Raw genomic sequence first — 17,064 nt, 5'->3', positions numbered from 1 at the left:
GAGGACAGTTGAATCGGATCACCATTCTTAAACCACTGAACCTCAGCTAAACCACCAGGACACCTGAGTGTGCATGTCCGATTCAAAGAGTGTCCAACTACTGTGCTTCCCTTTTCTCTTGACCTGCTCATGGACACTCTTAAATCTATCAATAGTTATAAAAAAAACTGCTGCATAAGGAAACAGAGATTCCTTTTAGTAAAAACAAACAAAATAACAACAACAAAAGCATAAAGGAGTAATATTCAAGAATCAGGAATTTGCTTGATTAAAATTACTGATCAAAAGAGAGCAATCTGAGGTTTTATCTCCAAATGTATTGAAAGTTGTTTTGGCTATTGTTGGCTTCACTATCATAAACATACGGTTCATTAAGACACTTGTCATGGTTTGCTCTCATTGAACACCATAGCACTTGCTGTCTATTTGGATATGTAAATCTACAGCCAATAATGACACTGGATCCCCTCGCAGCACAGACTGGAGGAGAATAAGTCACAAGTCACTTAGCACTGACAACACCTGAGGAGCACAGAACACTTTATTTAATTATATAGAATATCTATTGTGACATTTTTAAATGAATCGCATCTGAGAACACACTGAAAATCTATTGGATTTTTAATGTAATCCTGGATATTAGCAAAAGGTTTTAGGATTTAAAAAAAGGAAATTAAAGAAAAGTTATGATGGCAAGAGGTATTTATGATTCTGAACTATTTTTATGCCACTAATCAAATAAACAAATATGAACACCAAATATTACAAAAATTGAGAACATTTTTCTAATATTTTTTTTATTTTTATATATAAGAAAATAAAAAGACAAAATAGAAACATATTTAGTGACCTCAGAATTTGGTCTCCATTGTAAATATACAATACATTTTCAGTTTTGGGCAATCTGATATAAATTCATTCAAATAGAAATGGACAACAAAACAATTTACAAAAGACAATAGAAACTATTTTCTTACCAGGCAGCAAAAGCAGAATAATTTGCTGCATTTCAATTCACTGTTTCAGTTATTTAATTTACAGTTAGGATTTTATCACACTGTAGAGTGTCAGACAAAATATAAGAAGAGAAAACGAATAAGAGAAGAAGTTGCTCAAATGATTTCCCTTTCCTTCCTATTACCTAACAAAGGGGAAGAACGAAAATTCTACATTTTTTAACATTTTTTTTTTTGTTACAGATATAAAACATGTTCCAACGCTATAAGAAACACATAAAAGAGTATTTTTTTGTTTGTTTGTTTTGGCTAGATATTTAGCAATTATTTTAAACACAGTATTCTTTAATAAAGTATAATTTACACATGCATTTTTTGATGGAATAACAGACATCAGTATGCAGCAGTGCACTACAGTACAGAACCACATTTCCTTTTTTAAAATAGATAGGCTATATGATCAGGGAAAAAACATGGTCATATCTCTAATTAGACACATACAGTAAAAACAACAACAACATAGGCTAAACGTGGATTTACGAACACAAAGAAAAGCACAATATTAAGGTTAAATCATGCATTTAAATAATTCCTCATAAAGCATCAAAAATCGCAGAACTACATTTCCCAGAATCAGAGTTCACATGACGTCACTTCCGGAAGCTGCAATCGCTTCCTGTAGGGGTGTAAATGAATACATGACACAGTCGTTCAGAGCTGTAAAATTGAAAATAATATTTCCGCAGGTATCTTTCCAGGTGCGTGACAGCTATAACACTATTCTACTTTAGGCGGCTGAGCGAAATCTGCGGCTGCGATGGAAGCCGTGCCGCGAATGCCGATGATCTGGCTGGATCTGAAGGAGGCAGCGGAGTTTCAGTTCAGCCCGACTGTCAAACAGGTGAGGGACCAGTCAGGCCTGATCGAGACACACACTGAAAATAATCTAAACAGCACGATTTGTATAGGTGGCCTACCCCAAAACTCAAGTTTTAACCCAGGGCCTTGTTTTTCAGCTATAGTGTGAGCTATTCTGTGTTTTCTTAAAGGAACAGTTCAACCAAAAATGTCATTATTTACCTACCAAGGTGTCATTTAAAATCCGTTTGTCTTGAGGTGGTTTAAAGAATCTTCGTATTGAATTTTGCCTGTAATAAAAGGGATGGGGACTGGTGATGTCAAACTCTAATATGACAAAAATCATCATAGGTATAATTAGTCTTGTGCTATATTCCAAATCCTCTTTGGCCATATTATAGCGTTGTGTGAGAACCGTATAGACGCATCAAAACAATTACTCAGTAAAAATCTTACTACACACTTGACAGTTGTGGTCGCCATTCACTCAGATGCATCGAAAAGAACAGACATTTCGTTACAAAATGACTAATTTTAAGTAACACTGACAAAGTCATATGGGTTTTGAAAGGCATGAGGGTGAGTAAATGAAATGATTGTTTCCTCTTCAGTTACTGCAGTGTCCCTTCCTGAGGATACATTAAAAATACTGTGTGGTACTGTAGTGAATTAAATGTTAATGTGTTAACATAACAAAAATCATGCTTCCTTATCCTTCACTTCCTCACAGTAGTCAGGAATCTTTATCAGCTTGCGTCATGGTAGTTATCGGATCCATTCCTAACAAACTAAGGCCAAAGGGAGAACAGCAGGTTCAGATTGTTAAAGGTTGTTGTTTATGTTTATGCATGGTAATTATTGATAACATTGCATACAAACAAATTGATAGAACTATTATAATTTAGTGAATCAGGGGTTCAAGAAGAACTGCTTTTCCAGATTTTGTTGTAGCTTCATAAATCATAAATCCTTAATATTTTTTCAGTCTCAAATTATTTGAACTTTTTCTTTCTTTCTGTAAATTTGTTATGTTTGTATTAAATGGCCTTGTTAGTGGAAAATAAATAAATAACCACTAAAAATAAAATAAATACAAAATATTTAAGATTTTGCACTATTCATATGTTACTAATCAAATAAGCAAATGTAAGTTCCATATATATCAGATATTAAGAAATTCTTAACTTTTATTTAGGAAATTTGAAGAATGCAAAATAATTAACAATTCTTTGATCATGAATTGAATGATGAATTCTACACACATATATAATATATATATATATATATATATTAGTGCTGTCAAACGATTAATCGCATCCAAAATAAAAGTTTTTGTTTGCATAATATATGTGTGTGTTCTGTGTATATTTATTATGTATATATAAATACACACACACAAAATAATATATTTTAAAATATTTACATCTATATCTACATGTCTATTTATATTCATATAATTTATATTCTAAGTAAACATCTAATATGTAAACATAACATATTTTTCTGAAATATATACATGCATGTGTGTGTATTTATAAATACATAATAAATATACACAGTACATATACATACATTGTCATATGCATATGTGTGAGTGTATATATATATATATTTATTTATATATATATATATAGATATATAGTTATTTATATATATATATATATATATACACACACACACACATATATAAAATAAATTAGCTTTTATTTTGTTTTTAATTTTTATTATTTGTATACTGTTGAAAATTTGTACTGCCTTGTTAGTGGCTAAAAAGATCAGAACACTCCCCTGCTTTGTTTCTTTTGTGCATAAATCCTTATTTATCCAGGGAAGTCGTGGCCTAATGGTTAGAGAGTCGGACTCGTAATCCAAAGGTTGTGGGTTCGAGTCTCGGGCCAGTAGGTGGGGGGAGTGAATGTCCAGCGCTCTCTCCACCCTCAATACCACGACTGAGGTGCCCTTGAGCAAGGCACCGAACCCCCAACTGCTCCCCGGGCGCCGCAGCATAAATGGCTGCCCACTGCTGTGTTCACGGTGTGTGTGTGTGTTCACTGCTGTGTGTGTGCATGTTGGATGGTTTAAATGCGGAGCACGAATTCCGAGTATGGGTCACCATACCTGGCAGTATGTCACTTCACTTATTTGCTTTTTCTCTTTTCACAGTTCATACTGAAGAACTATGGTGAAGATCCTGACAATTATAATGAGCAGTTGAAGAAACTGGAGCAATTGAGACAGGTGAGTCTTACAGTGCATTCAAGGTATACTTTTATTCATTATATGTCTTCCCTGAAAATCAGACTTAAAATTTCTATCACCATGCTCTACCAGTTAGGCAAGCTGTAGGGGAAGTAATGCATTTTGTACATTCTCTGCATTGTCTTTGCTTTCTAGGGTGCTGTGAATGTCACACGAGACTTTGAGGGCTGCAGTACCTTAAGGAAGTACTTCGGGCAACTGCACTATCTTCAGAGTCGTGTGCCTTTGGGATTGGGGCAGGAAGCTGCTGTCCCTATCTCCTGGTGAGAGCTCCAACCCAGCCATCATATTTCCCTCTCGTATACTGCTTTCCTCTTACAATTTTTTTGTTTAATATATAGGACAGAGATATTTTCTGGGAAGACAGTGACCCATGAGGACATCTGCTATGAGCAGGCATGCATCCTTTATAATTTGGGTGAGTTAGTACTAGACTAGTACTATAGTACTATTATTCCTCTAGTCAATGCCTGCATTGTCTGTGATTAAAATAACTACTGTGTTGTTGAGAGGAGGGTATTGTTCAAAACCTGGCTTGTTTCCGGATTCAAGTCATGTTTCCCATGTTGCAGGAGCGCTCCATTCAATGTTGGGAGCCATGGACAACAGGGTGTCCGAAGAGGTGAGCTGAATTAGAGAAGACACAGCATACATACACCAATTTAAAAATCATGTGATTCAGTACAGTGTGCACATCATGTCAGAATTGCTGATTTAGCTACTCATATCATTAGACTGAGAAATAATTCTTTCCATTTTAGCACTTCTTCACAAATAACAAATGAATCATATGCATGGATGAATCATTCACAATAAGATCAAAGTGAAGCAATAGAAAAATAGCGTGAATTTCCATTTCATGCCAACTTTAAAGACATTATCAATAGTAAAATTATGACAAATTTAACAGAACTGAATTTTGTAGAGGTACAGTGCTACCTCCCCACCATTTTACATGACACCAGACTGAGAAAATGCTTTGTGAGTTATGTGAGCAATATGCTTTGGTCAGTCAGCAAACAGACTGAGAAGTCCGTGGGTGCGTCACGTGATGCTGTGACTAAGAAAAGTGAGATTTCATAAAATTTTAAATATCTGAGTTAAGCAATATGTGAATGTTATTTTTTTACCTTTTAATTTTTTCTTACATCCTAACTCTCACGTTTCCCATCACTGTTAGGGAATGAAAGTATCTTGCACACACTTCCAGTGTTCGGCTGGAGCATTCACCTACCTGAGAGATCACTTCAGCCACAACTTCAGTGTGGACATGAGTCACCAGATCCTCAATCTCAACATCAACCTCATGCTGGTATGATCTCTTGTTAGTTTCACTCATCTGCTGTCATAAGGGTGCTTGTTTACATCTTTTTTTTTTTTTTTTTGCCATGCTGTAGATTAGGGCTAAAGTACCAATTGCTGTTTTCAGGGTCAGGCCCAAGAGTGCCTGTTGGAAAAATCTATGTTGGACAACAGGAAGAGCTTTCTCGTTGCTCGGATAAGTGCCCAGGTACTTGCTTATTTTTTTCTACCATTTACAAGTACATTTCATTTTAAGATTATGGTTCGTTGCTAAATTTGAGCATGCTCATGACTATACATATCCCATTTGCTGGCAGTATGACTGTAAGATATGTTTGGGTATGAAATCTTTTTGTCTTCAGGTGGTGGACTATTATAAAGAGGCATGCAGAGCTCTGGAAAACTCAGAAACCGCTTCAATGTTAGGAAAGATACAGAAAGACTGGAAGAAATTAGTGCAAATGAAGATTTACTACTTTGCTGCTATTGCTCATGTGAGTCTTCTATTCAAACTGAGGTTGGATTAACTACAGAACAGGCTGGTCAAATGTGATTTTTATTTTTTATAATGTTTCTAAGCAAGTTTTTCTCTCAACAGTTGCAAATGGGGAAACAGGCTGAAGAGCAGCAGAAGTATGGAGAGAGAGTACGACATGCCTGTTTTTCTGTCTTCAATTTCAGTTAGTGGCCATCTGTGCTCTTTGGCATGGAGAACTTGTTTCAACCTCATCTTAGCCTCTTGTCTTTTTTTTATGAAGAATAGTGTGACTAACGTTTCTTGTAGTTTATTTCCATAAACTAAACCATTGAGAGGAAGAGGATGATTTTAAAATAAGTTTTTGAGAAGTTAAGTTTAAAATGAACCCAGAAAGAACCAGCTGTTTTGTAAAAATGTTTAATCATATATAATACTTTATTTATTTTTCAACAGGTTGCTTACCTTCAGAGCTCAATAGACAAACTCAGTGAGGCAATTAAGATGGCTAAGGGTCAGCCAGACAGTGTACAGGAAGCCCTTAGATTTACCATGGATGTCATTGGGGGAAAGTGAGCAGATATGATGGTTATACTTAACTTACCAAAAAGGCATAATTCGTTTTGGATAAAAAGTTGCAGTAAACTCATTTGTCACTTTTCATTTTAGATTTAATTCTGCCAAAAAAGACAATGACTTCATTTACCATGAATCTGTACCACCTCTGGAGACACTGACCTCAGTAAAAGGTATTTTGGCCAACATTATGTTGTAGTGCTGTTAGCTTAAGATTTGCTGGAGATAGAAAAAACAAAACAAAAAAACAAGCAAGAGTGGAAAATTTGAAACTGTTCTAGAAGTTAATGCTTTCCTGCCTCCATCACAGGAGCCCCACTGGTAAAAGCCTTGCCTGTAAACCCAACAGACCCAAGTGTCACTGGCCCAGACATTTTTGCAAAGTTGGTGCCCATGTCTGCCCACGAGGCCTCCTCTCTTTACAGGTTTGACTAATTAGTATCTTTATCTAAATATACATTTGTATCTATATATCTACACATACACACACACACACCATTCAACACTTCTTCATTCTGATAATTATTAGTTCCCAAGTGCTATACTTGAAGGACTATCCAATATGGGACAAAATGTCAAGTGTTTTACTACTAAAAACTCTTCTTTCTCTTCAGTGAAGAGAAGGCCAAGCTGCTAAGGAATGTCATGGCGGAAATAGACAGCAGGAATGAGACATTAGAGTGAGTATGAACAGCTTAAAGAAATTTCATACAAATGCATAGTATGCATCTAAATATCTCAGTTGTCATGTTCCCACAGACAGTTCATGGACTCTCTCGGTCTGGACCCAGAGTCAGTAGATGATATGGAGATGTATAATACCCTTCCTTCTGTGCTGATGGAAAAATGTGCTGCATTGAGTGTGAGACCTGATACTGTAAAAAACCTAATTCAGTCAATGCAGGGTTAGTGGCATCAATTCCTTTTTCCTTTTTCATGGTATTTTCATGTTACCAGTTGTAAAGCTAATTGCTTCGTTTACTTTTTAAATCAAGTTGTGCTTCTCAGTTCAAGCTATTTAATAGCTCTTAAGAAAGTACAGTGAAACATTAGAAAAATTTTAATTCTTGTATCTAATTCCTCTTCCTCCTTTCTCAGTCCTCTCAGGTGTGTTCACCGATGTAGAAGCCTCTCTGCGGGAGATTCGAGATGTATTGGATGAGGATGAGGCAGATGAGCGAAGTTTAGAAGAGGCTGCTGGGAAGCAGGCTGTACCAGAACGGCCCTTAGCTCTGGCCGAGCTGCGAAGAGACCTGGAAAAGTATTTGGAAGCACACGAGAAAGCTAGCTTCACCAACACAGAACTTCATCGGGCCATGAATCTGCACATCAGTAATCTGAGACTCCTTGGTGGACCACTAGACACCCTTAGAGAGGCATTGCCAAGACCTCAACTTAACGAGGGTGCGTGTTTTATGATTTAAATAATTCACATGAAAGATCATGTTATGTATGTATATGAGAATTATAATTTTTGACATTTTCAGATGAGATGGCAGGTCTCCAGACTATGAAGAGAATTTTGGGTAAAGTGCAAGAAATGCGGGACCAACGAAGCTCCCTGGAACAGCAGCTTAGAGACCTCATTCATCAGGATGACATCACTACTTCTCTGGTTACAACTGAGCGTGCTGACAGGAAGGTATGAGATTTACATGACTGTGCCACTAATTTTTTAAAAGGGTTTGAATTAGAAATCTGTCACTGCATTATAGTTTTATCTTTGCCTACTTTTCCCTCATAGAAACTGTTTAAGGAACAGCTTAAGAAGTATGAGCAGGTGAAATTATACCTTGATCAGAACCTGACAGCTCAAGAGAATATCTTGAAGGCACTGACAGAAGCTAATGTACAGTATGCCACTGTGCGCAAGGGCCTGGCAGAAACTGAACATAAGTATGACTCAAAGTAATAACATTTACATGACAAATATGCATAAACTTTAGCAATCGTAGCATCATCAGTATACTTATTTACTTTTTAGATGGAACAGCACTGTACAGATGCTTGTGGCCTCCTATGAGGCCTATGAAGATCTAATGAAGAAATCTCAGGAAGGCAAAGAGTTTTATGAAGATCTGGAAACAAAGGCTTCTCGCTTGTTGGAGAAAGCCAAGACTGTCTGCAAGGCTCGAAAGGAAGAGAGACGAGCCATAATGGAAAAGTAACTACAAGTTTAATCGCCAATCTTTTTACTCAGTTGTATAATTATTTGTAACTCAAACCTCTTGGTCAGACATAGTGTCTTTCTTTTTTGTTTTAATAGAAAGTTTAATGTGTTGCATCCAATTACTTTTAGTTCTTCTAATTTGACTGCTTAATGTTTCACAGAGAGCTAAAAAAAAAGGTGCCCCAAAGACCCACTGCCCCAAAGCCACCCACAAAGACAGGCCAAAGTGTGGATCCTGCCAATTTAGATGACCCTGAACTGGCAGAGCTGAGTGCTGCTATCCTAGCTCTTGGAGGAGATCTTCCAGAAGATCTACGCAGCCTGCCTCATGAACTTACCATTCCACGATCTGGTCATCCCGCTGTGCTTTCTGGAGCCACTGCTAGCTCTATTCTGCGATGGCCTGGAGCCAACTCGGGTTTACTCTACACGCAACACAGATTTCCTCCAAATTTACCGCCTCCTGAAGTTCTTGCTCAGATCTCCTGTTTTCCAACACCTCCCCTTTCTCAGAGTTTCAGTCACAGTCTTCCCCAGCCCCCTCTGGCACAGCAACAGTTCCCACAGCTGCCCAACTCACAGGTCCTTCCACCACCATCTGTGTCTGGGTACTGCCCTCCATCTTCAAACAACCAACCTGGCCCACCAGTCACTCCAGTCCGACCTTCCACCACTACAGTGGATAGTGTACAGACACCTATTCCTAGCTACAGTCCTGCATCTGCCCAGGCAGTTATGCCTCGTCATGGCCAACACCAACCAATGCCATCAATGTCATCAGTGTATGCAGCTCCACCTCAGATGACACCCCACACCCAGTACATGCAACAACCTGGTGCTCCCATGAGCCAACCTCCACAGGCAATGCCAGCCCCTCATCCACAGCCTCAACCTCAGCAGGTGTTTGCTCAACAGGGTGGTCAAAGTCAACCACAGCCATTTTACCCACCTGTACCAACTCAACAGCAAATGCCAAGACCTTTGCCTGGGCCACAGCATATTCAGCCTCAGTTCCCACAGTACATAGCCCAAGTAAGACAACCAGGACCACCAAACTTTCATCAACCTCAAATCCAAGGACAGTTTGGAGCTCCAGCTACCCATGTGCAGCCCCATCAGGGTTACCCCCCTATCTCATTTGTTCCGAAGTCTCAGCCTCCACAAGTTAACACTGTCAACCCGGGCCAGATGCCCCATCCAGGCATACCTCCACAGATGCCACCATCCTCCCAACCAGTGCCTCCAGTGTCAATGCCACACTTGGCTCATGTTAATCAGCAAATGCCTCCATCCTCCCAGCCAGTGCCCTCTATGTCAATGCCACACTTAGCCCACGTTAATCGACAAATTCCCCCTTCCTCCCAGCCAGTGCCCTCTGTGTCAATGCCACACTTATCACATGTCAATCAACGGATTCCTCTTGCTTCACAGCCCCACACAACTCCCGTCAATCAATTACCCCATGCTCCTCACCCCCAGATACCCCCATCCTCTCAGCATTTAGGTCCTGCACCTCATATGCAGATACCTCTTGCCTCAAAACAGATGCCTCCTCACCAGCAACCACAAATGCTTGCGCCATCCACTCACATGTCTCCTTCCTCTCATCCACAAATGCCCTCAGTCTCCCAACCACTATCTCACCAGCCCCAGTCACAGATAATCCCTACTCATCAATCCAACCAACAGCCAGCATACCCAACAGTCCCTCTGAGCGCTACTGTTCCTATTCAGCATCAGGTACCCCATGGCCCTCTCTCATCACAGATACAAATGCACCCCAGCGCTCTCTCACAGCATCAAAACCACCCTCATCCTCAAATCCTTCCCCAGGCCTGTCCTTCAGCACTCCCTCACAATATCTACAAACCTCAGCCAACCATTCCTCCTAGCTGTGCTCCTTTGAGTTTTCCAGGAGGTGTTCCTATGGTTTCCAACCAGTCTGTGGCACCTCCACAGCCTCAGTCCCAGCCACCCACTTCACAGCCTTTAGCCCCACAACAGCTACCCCCGGGAGGCCCAATATCTTATGCTGTTCCACAAGGTGGGAACATTCCTCCTGGACCAATGCAGCATCCTGTAGCTGCTTCTCCCCCAGGCTCTCAAAGCATGATACCTCCGTCCACAGGAGCACCAGGGGCACCACAGCCTCATGTGCTGCCTTCTCCTGCCCCATCACCTTCTCCCTCTCCTGGTCCTCCCTCCCTTGGTATAGTCACTCAACGACCATCTCCTGCTCTTACCCCAGTTGGAGGAGCAACATTGCCACAGTCCTCAGTTCAGGCTCCAACACCCACTGGTCCCATGACTCCATCTGACTCCACTTTGTTTCAACGACAGAACTCTAGTACTGATGACTTGCTTTCCTCAAGCCCAGAGAGCCAGCATGGAGGCACCAAGGACACCGCCAATGTCTTACTACCCACAAAAGCTGACCCTCAGGAGGAACATCACAGAAAAAAAGCAGAGGGTGTGAGACTTATTCAGGGTGACCCTTACCAAGCACCAGAGAGGGTCTCGAAACTCAGTGCACAGCTAGAACGGTTTAGATCAACAGTCCAATCCTTAGAGCGCCCAACAGGGAAAGGAGGTCTGTCAAAACTTGACACTCAATGGAAAGAACTGCAAGAGCAGCAGGAGAAGGATTCTCGCCAGCTCTCTATTGCTATTGCTCGTTGCTACACCATGAAGAACCGCCATCAGGATGTGATGCCTTACGACTGCAATCGTGTTGTCTTGTGCTCCGGTAAAGATGATTACATCAACGCCAGTTTCATTGAGGACCTGTCTCCATACTGCCCCCGGCTCATTGCAACACAGGCTCCCCTCACTGGCACTGCAGCTGACTTCTGGCTCATGGTTTACGAGCAGAAAGTTTCTGTAATCGTCATGCTAGTGTCTGAACAAGAACTGGAGAAGGTAAATCTCCTTTGGCATGAGTTTTTCTGAAAAGTTATAAAATCAGTAGGCTTTTGACATTATTTTAAATGATTTACAATGATTTTAATTTTATTCTTAGCAAAAGGTGTTGCGATACTTTCCATCAGAGAGAGGCCAACAACTTGCTCAGGGACCAATCACCCTTACTCTGACCACTCAGAAGAGCACTCCTACCCATATAGAGCGCATGATAGGACTGCAATATAGGGACCAAAGTTTGAGACGCACCATCGTACACCTTCAGTTTACTTCATGGCCTGAACTGTGAGGACTCATTCTTAAACGGTATAATAAAATTGCTACTTCTCAAAACACTAACCTTTGTTTGTATTTTTTCCCAAAAAGAGGCCTTCCAGAGAGTAAAAGCAACCTCATCCGTTTCATTCAAGAAGTCCATGGACATTACCTGCTTCAGCGCCCACTACACACTCCAGTCGTCGTGCACTGCAGGTACCATACTTTAACACATAAAGGACATTACAAATTATATTGAACACACAGACAAGACTAAACAAAATTGAGAAGAACAAGTACATTTACATTTTTTGTTTGTTTCTCATAGCTCTGGTGTTGGCCGTACTGGCGCCTTCTGTCTGCTTTATGCAGCGTTGCAAGAAATTGAGGCTGGCAATGGAATACCTGACATGATCCAGTTGGTGAGGAAGATGAGGCAGCAAAGGAAGAACATGCTGCAAGAAAAGGTAATGGTACACTCCCAATGAGGTTTGAGATTTTGAACCGTGTTAAGTTGATAAAATGTAATGGTACTTTTGTCAAAAAACCTCCACAGCTTCATCTCAAATTTTGCTATGAAGCTGTTCTTAAACATACAGAGCAGGTTCTTCAACGTCATGGCATTATTACGTCCCCTTGCACCAGAACCCCAAATAACATTGCATTGAAGGTAACCACTTATTTCTAACTTTTTTTATAAACTGAACAGCAAACTGATTGTTTGTCTAATATTTTGTTTGTCTTTCTAGTCATACTCGAGACAAGAATCTCAGGACATTGTTCTTGGAGGAGACATGCCTATTAGTTCCATACAGGCCACCGTGGCCAAACTTAGCATTCGACCACCCAGTGTTGACCATGAACAAGAGCCTGGCCAAGACGAAATGCCCTCTGTTTCTGAAGCAGCAAGCACAGTGGAACCAGATTCTACAGATATGACACTTCAGCCTTCTCAGGACCCGCTTTATGAAGCTATGCCTGATTCCATCAGTCCCCCCCTCTCTTGCACCTCTTCTCCAGGCAAGACGCAGTCACCTTTGCCTCCTAGCGGCCAAGGGAATGGGTTCACCGGGTCCACTCCTGCATCTCCCGTCTCAAATCACCACCCATCCACTGAAGCAGCGCCTCATGCTCCTTCTCCACCCCCCTCCTCATCTTTAGATCTGCTTGCTTCTCTCACACCTGAAGCCTTCACTCTAGACAGTGCCCATCGAGGCAAGCAGCGGATTAGCAAGCAAAGCTTCCTTCAGCCACAAGAAGGCAAAGGCCTGCAGGGACCACCAGAGGGCGATGATCCACTCAGTAGTTTGGATCCTCTCTGGACACTCAACAAAAGCTGAAACAACATAACCAAGCTCTCTTTTATCTTCTCCCCCACAGGCAGTCCTCTTATGAACTGTTTCTGACCCCGTGTAACATCTTGTCTGTGTTCATGCCTCTTGGACCTCATCACTGTGTGTATGTCTGTCCACTTGTGCCCTGAAAAGTCTTTTTTCAGTTGCCACTTTTCCAGCTCTGATCCTGGTTACATTCCGTAAATCCGGTCTCGTCTCCTAGCATGCACTCCTAATGCCATGGTGTTTGTGATTGCCTGTAAGGTGCCTGAGTGTTGGTTCCACTGCAGTGGGCATTTGCCTTCACACCAAAAATTTAAACTTTGAAAATGGAAACAGTGCGATAGAAAACTGACATTCAAGCTACTGTTGTCATTATCAGAAATCATATTAACAGTTTGATTGAGTGACTATCTGCTCGCCCTTTGTACACATGCTGCTTGCACTGTGGGTTGTATATTATTAGTCACCGCACCTGTCTTTGAGCTACAGTGATCTGCAACGTATATGTAGGGACAAATTGAAGCTGGCGATGAAAATGCAACTTGATATGATTTGGATATACTCGTACTTAAAACACTAAAATTTCTGAATCACTTCAGAAATCATAGCATTTTTATGAGTTGATTCTAACTTGTCATTCTTTGAACTGTGTAATTAAATCTTAACAAAAGTCAATATATTGGTGTCATTTGATTTTTGGTTTTCAAATAGCAAAAATATGAAAAGACAAGGTTTTGTTGGTTAGCATGGGTTCATTAGTCCCTGGTGGTAGATGATATAACTACACCATCTGGCTCCAAAGATCAACTTTCTCTATTGACTGCTTTTTAAAAATGCATAATGTTTGAAATTTAAATGTATTTTATGGTGATATTGACATTTTCTCCCAATCTGCTGCCCTTTACACATTGAAATCTGTCGTTTCTTTTTTTTTTTTTTTAATGGGCTTTTTATGCGTTTTATAGATTGGACAGTAGAGACAACAGGAAAGCACTGGGAGGAGAGAAAGGAACAGGACCTTGAGAAGGGAAACTAACTTGGGTTGCCGTGAGCGCAGTTACGCTATATGTTGATGCACTAACCACGAGGCTATTGGTACCAAAATTCATAATTTCTGAAAAATTGTCATCCACCTTACTCTCATGTTGCAATTCATATTATGAATTTGAGATCTTTCCCCCCCATTAGAGTTGGTCTTTTGAACAAATGCATGTTTACTGTCATATTCAGTTGCAATTTTGCTTAGTTTAAAATTGTACTGTAAGTGTGGACCAAGTGCATTACTGTCATTGCATTGTAACTCATTTTACAAATTCTACAAATGCTGTTGATAGATTGTAATATTTAACCAAGAATATTGCTTTTAATACCAAACATAACAAATGTAGAAAAAACACTTTGTATGAAAGCCTTTTTATTTGCGAATTAGTACAAAGTTGTTGTTTTTTTCCTGTGTTAAAAATAGAACAGAGCATTAGTTACATCCGCTACTGTCTGGTTACACTGTGTAGTGTATTTGGGAAAGACCAAGAAGAGGGCAGAGCAGGCCCACCCCCCAAAAAAAGACAAAACAATATTTACACCCAGTCTCTCTCTGCCCCCTCCCCATCTTAAGAAACAGTGCAACATTCAGGCATTTCACATCACTTTAAACATCCTCCACCTCTACTTCAGCAGCAGTAAGATACAGCAAGTTGAGAGCAGTATTTCACTTCAATACCGCATGCATCAATCATGTCTAGGAATGTGCTCTTCCGGGAAGGGAGAGCGAGCAGTAAAATCAACACAATGGAGCTTGGTGCCATTTCACTCCTCACAATAAAACGGCTGCCATTGTATGTGGCAGCAACCCTGCCATCAAGTAAATGATGCTTTTCAGTATGGTCACGGAAATGATTATAAATCATTGTCTTCTCTCAGCACTCTTCTCATGTGGTTAATGCTTAATCTCATCATGTGACAAGTTTTAACCACTCATACATAATTCCCAGATGCTAGCCATAAATTTGCTCTTGAGCGATAACCGTCCATACATCACGTCATGGTGAAAAAGATTGCTTTTTGCTATTTCTCTCACGTTTAAACAAGATTTGAGCATCCTTGCTCTACACACATCAGCTGCACAGTCTGTAAGACCAGCTGGTCTTATGAAACGTCAGCCATATCAATGCCACAATCACAAACCCAGTGAAAAATGCACATATACTTAAAAATAAGTAGTACAATTGTTTTGACCACTGCTACTACATGGTTTCAAGCGTGTAGTTCATAAAATTAACTAAATTAAACACCAGTTCTCTCATCAACATTATTAACTATTATTTACATTCGTAAAACATGGCTAATAACGGAGTCATGTGCATTTCTATTGACTTGATCAGATAGAAAAACATTGTCCTGGTTTCAATTGTTTTGGGGACTATAGCTACGTTGTTGCAAAAATCAAAACAATAGGGGGAATTTATAAAACAACAATATGCAGAATTTATAAAACAACAATATGCAATGGTATCAAACTCCTTAATCTTTAAAGTTTAAAGCATCATGTTTCAAATTGATAAGTTTTAAAGTGCAATAAAAACCACCCAAGACTCATTTGCATTGAAAAGGAGGACACTTTTGGTAGATTTTCTTACCAAACCATAAATCAAAATGCAAAAAAAAAGTGGAATGCGCATTCAGACAAACTTGTGTAGAAAGTGTTGTAAATTAAGCATATTTAAATCTCTCAGTGCATTTTAATATTTCAATTTCAGTTCTCACGAATGTGTACATTTGTCCTGAAAAATAACCACAAAATTGGTTGACTGCTATGGCTATATGAAATATAGGTCAAACAAATGCACACATTAGTGTGGTTTCTGCAGAGCTGGATTGGATATACTAATGTTCACTTACAAACCGGGCCCAAATATACAGTAACAACTAATGGTCAACAATCTCAGTGAAACTTGTAAACTGATCATGGCTCTACAACAGAAAACACATTTTAATACAGGAAAATAAGAAAATATACACATCTAGTAATAAAAAGCAGCCCTGTCCATCACTTTTCAGCACAGAGAGGCATCGAACTCCATCAGAGGTGTTCATCATTTGCTGCATTTAGATGCATTTAAAATGATTTTGGGCGATTCGTACCGAAGGCTTAGCTAAAAATGTACCTGGCATACAGGTGCTGTAGACATTAACCCTACTAAATGTTCATTCAGGATTTCAGGAAACAGATATGACATCACAACATGTGCCAAGGAACATTTTTCATGTTTAAGGCAGGACTGGAATTAGAACATCTCCCTTTCTCTTTTCTCTAGAAACCCTTCTTGCTGCCTGACATCTGTCAGAAACTGACTTGATCAACAAAATCATATTTCGGTGTTAGTCAAAGCTTTTCTTGTATATTAAAATTTATGACCACGACTCCACTTTAGCTTATCTATAAGCCAAGTTTCATACAAACTGTTAGAAATTTCACTAATAAATAATTGATTTCATTATTAAAAACAGATCCCCCCTCACCCCAGAGATTCAGACGTATACAGTATGCTCTTACAAACAACCACTCACAGAAACACAGCATCCAGCTCAAATTTCACCCCAAAATCAAAAGAAAATAAGAAAGTATGTTGCAAAAAGAAATTGAGGTCTACTTTAAAGATCATAAACATTATTTGCATTGTGATATTTTTTTTATATCCCCTCCCAAATTTTCTATACCGAAAATATAAATATATGAAAAGAAAAAAGCCTAAATATATAAACTTAGTAAAAATAATCCATAATCCAAAGTTTTTTTTTTTAATGAAAAAAATTCAGTATAACAAGTACTATCATGTAAATATTCTTACACGTGAAAAAAAAAAAAACGCATCAAAGTACATTTTCTTTAAAAGCTTATATATATATATATATATATATATATATATATATATAGTACTATATATATATAGTAAGGGC

The 17,064-nt window shown here is 39.4% G+C and overlaps 1 protein-coding gene across 1 annotated transcript; it reads left to right on the top strand.

Moving 5' to 3' along the window:
• Positions 1-1,608: 1,608 nt before the first annotated feature.
• LOC306887897 (tyrosine-protein phosphatase non-receptor type 23-like) lies at positions 1,609-13,780 on the top strand. Its single transcript, XM_079445917.1, has 24 exons — positions 1,609-1,857; positions 3,978-4,052; positions 4,209-4,336; positions 4,415-4,491; positions 4,646-4,695; positions 5,254-5,385; positions 5,503-5,583; positions 5,738-5,869; positions 5,974-6,021; positions 6,307-6,422; positions 6,520-6,599; positions 6,737-6,851; positions 7,041-7,106; positions 7,186-7,331; positions 7,525-7,830; positions 7,914-8,068; positions 8,171-8,322; positions 8,411-8,590; positions 8,758-11,515; positions 11,616-11,800; positions 11,882-11,986; positions 12,099-12,237; positions 12,327-12,440; positions 12,520-13,780. The coding sequence occupies exons 1-24, from the start codon at positions 1,774-1,776 to the stop codon at positions 13,108-13,110; spliced, it is 6,015 nt and encodes a 2,004-aa protein (XP_079302043.1). The 5' UTR covers positions 1,609-1,773; the 3' UTR covers positions 13,111-13,780.
• Positions 13,781-17,064: the final 3,284 nt, after the last annotated feature.

This window comes from Barbus barbus, assembly GCF_936440315.1.
Source record: "Barbus barbus genome assembly, chromosome: 21".
NCBI classification, from domain to species: domain Eukaryota; kingdom Metazoa; phylum Chordata; class Actinopteri; order Cypriniformes; family Cyprinidae; genus Barbus; species Barbus barbus.
Note: the sequence above shows the minus strand (reverse complement) of the source record. Positions and strands in the feature narration are given on the sequence as shown.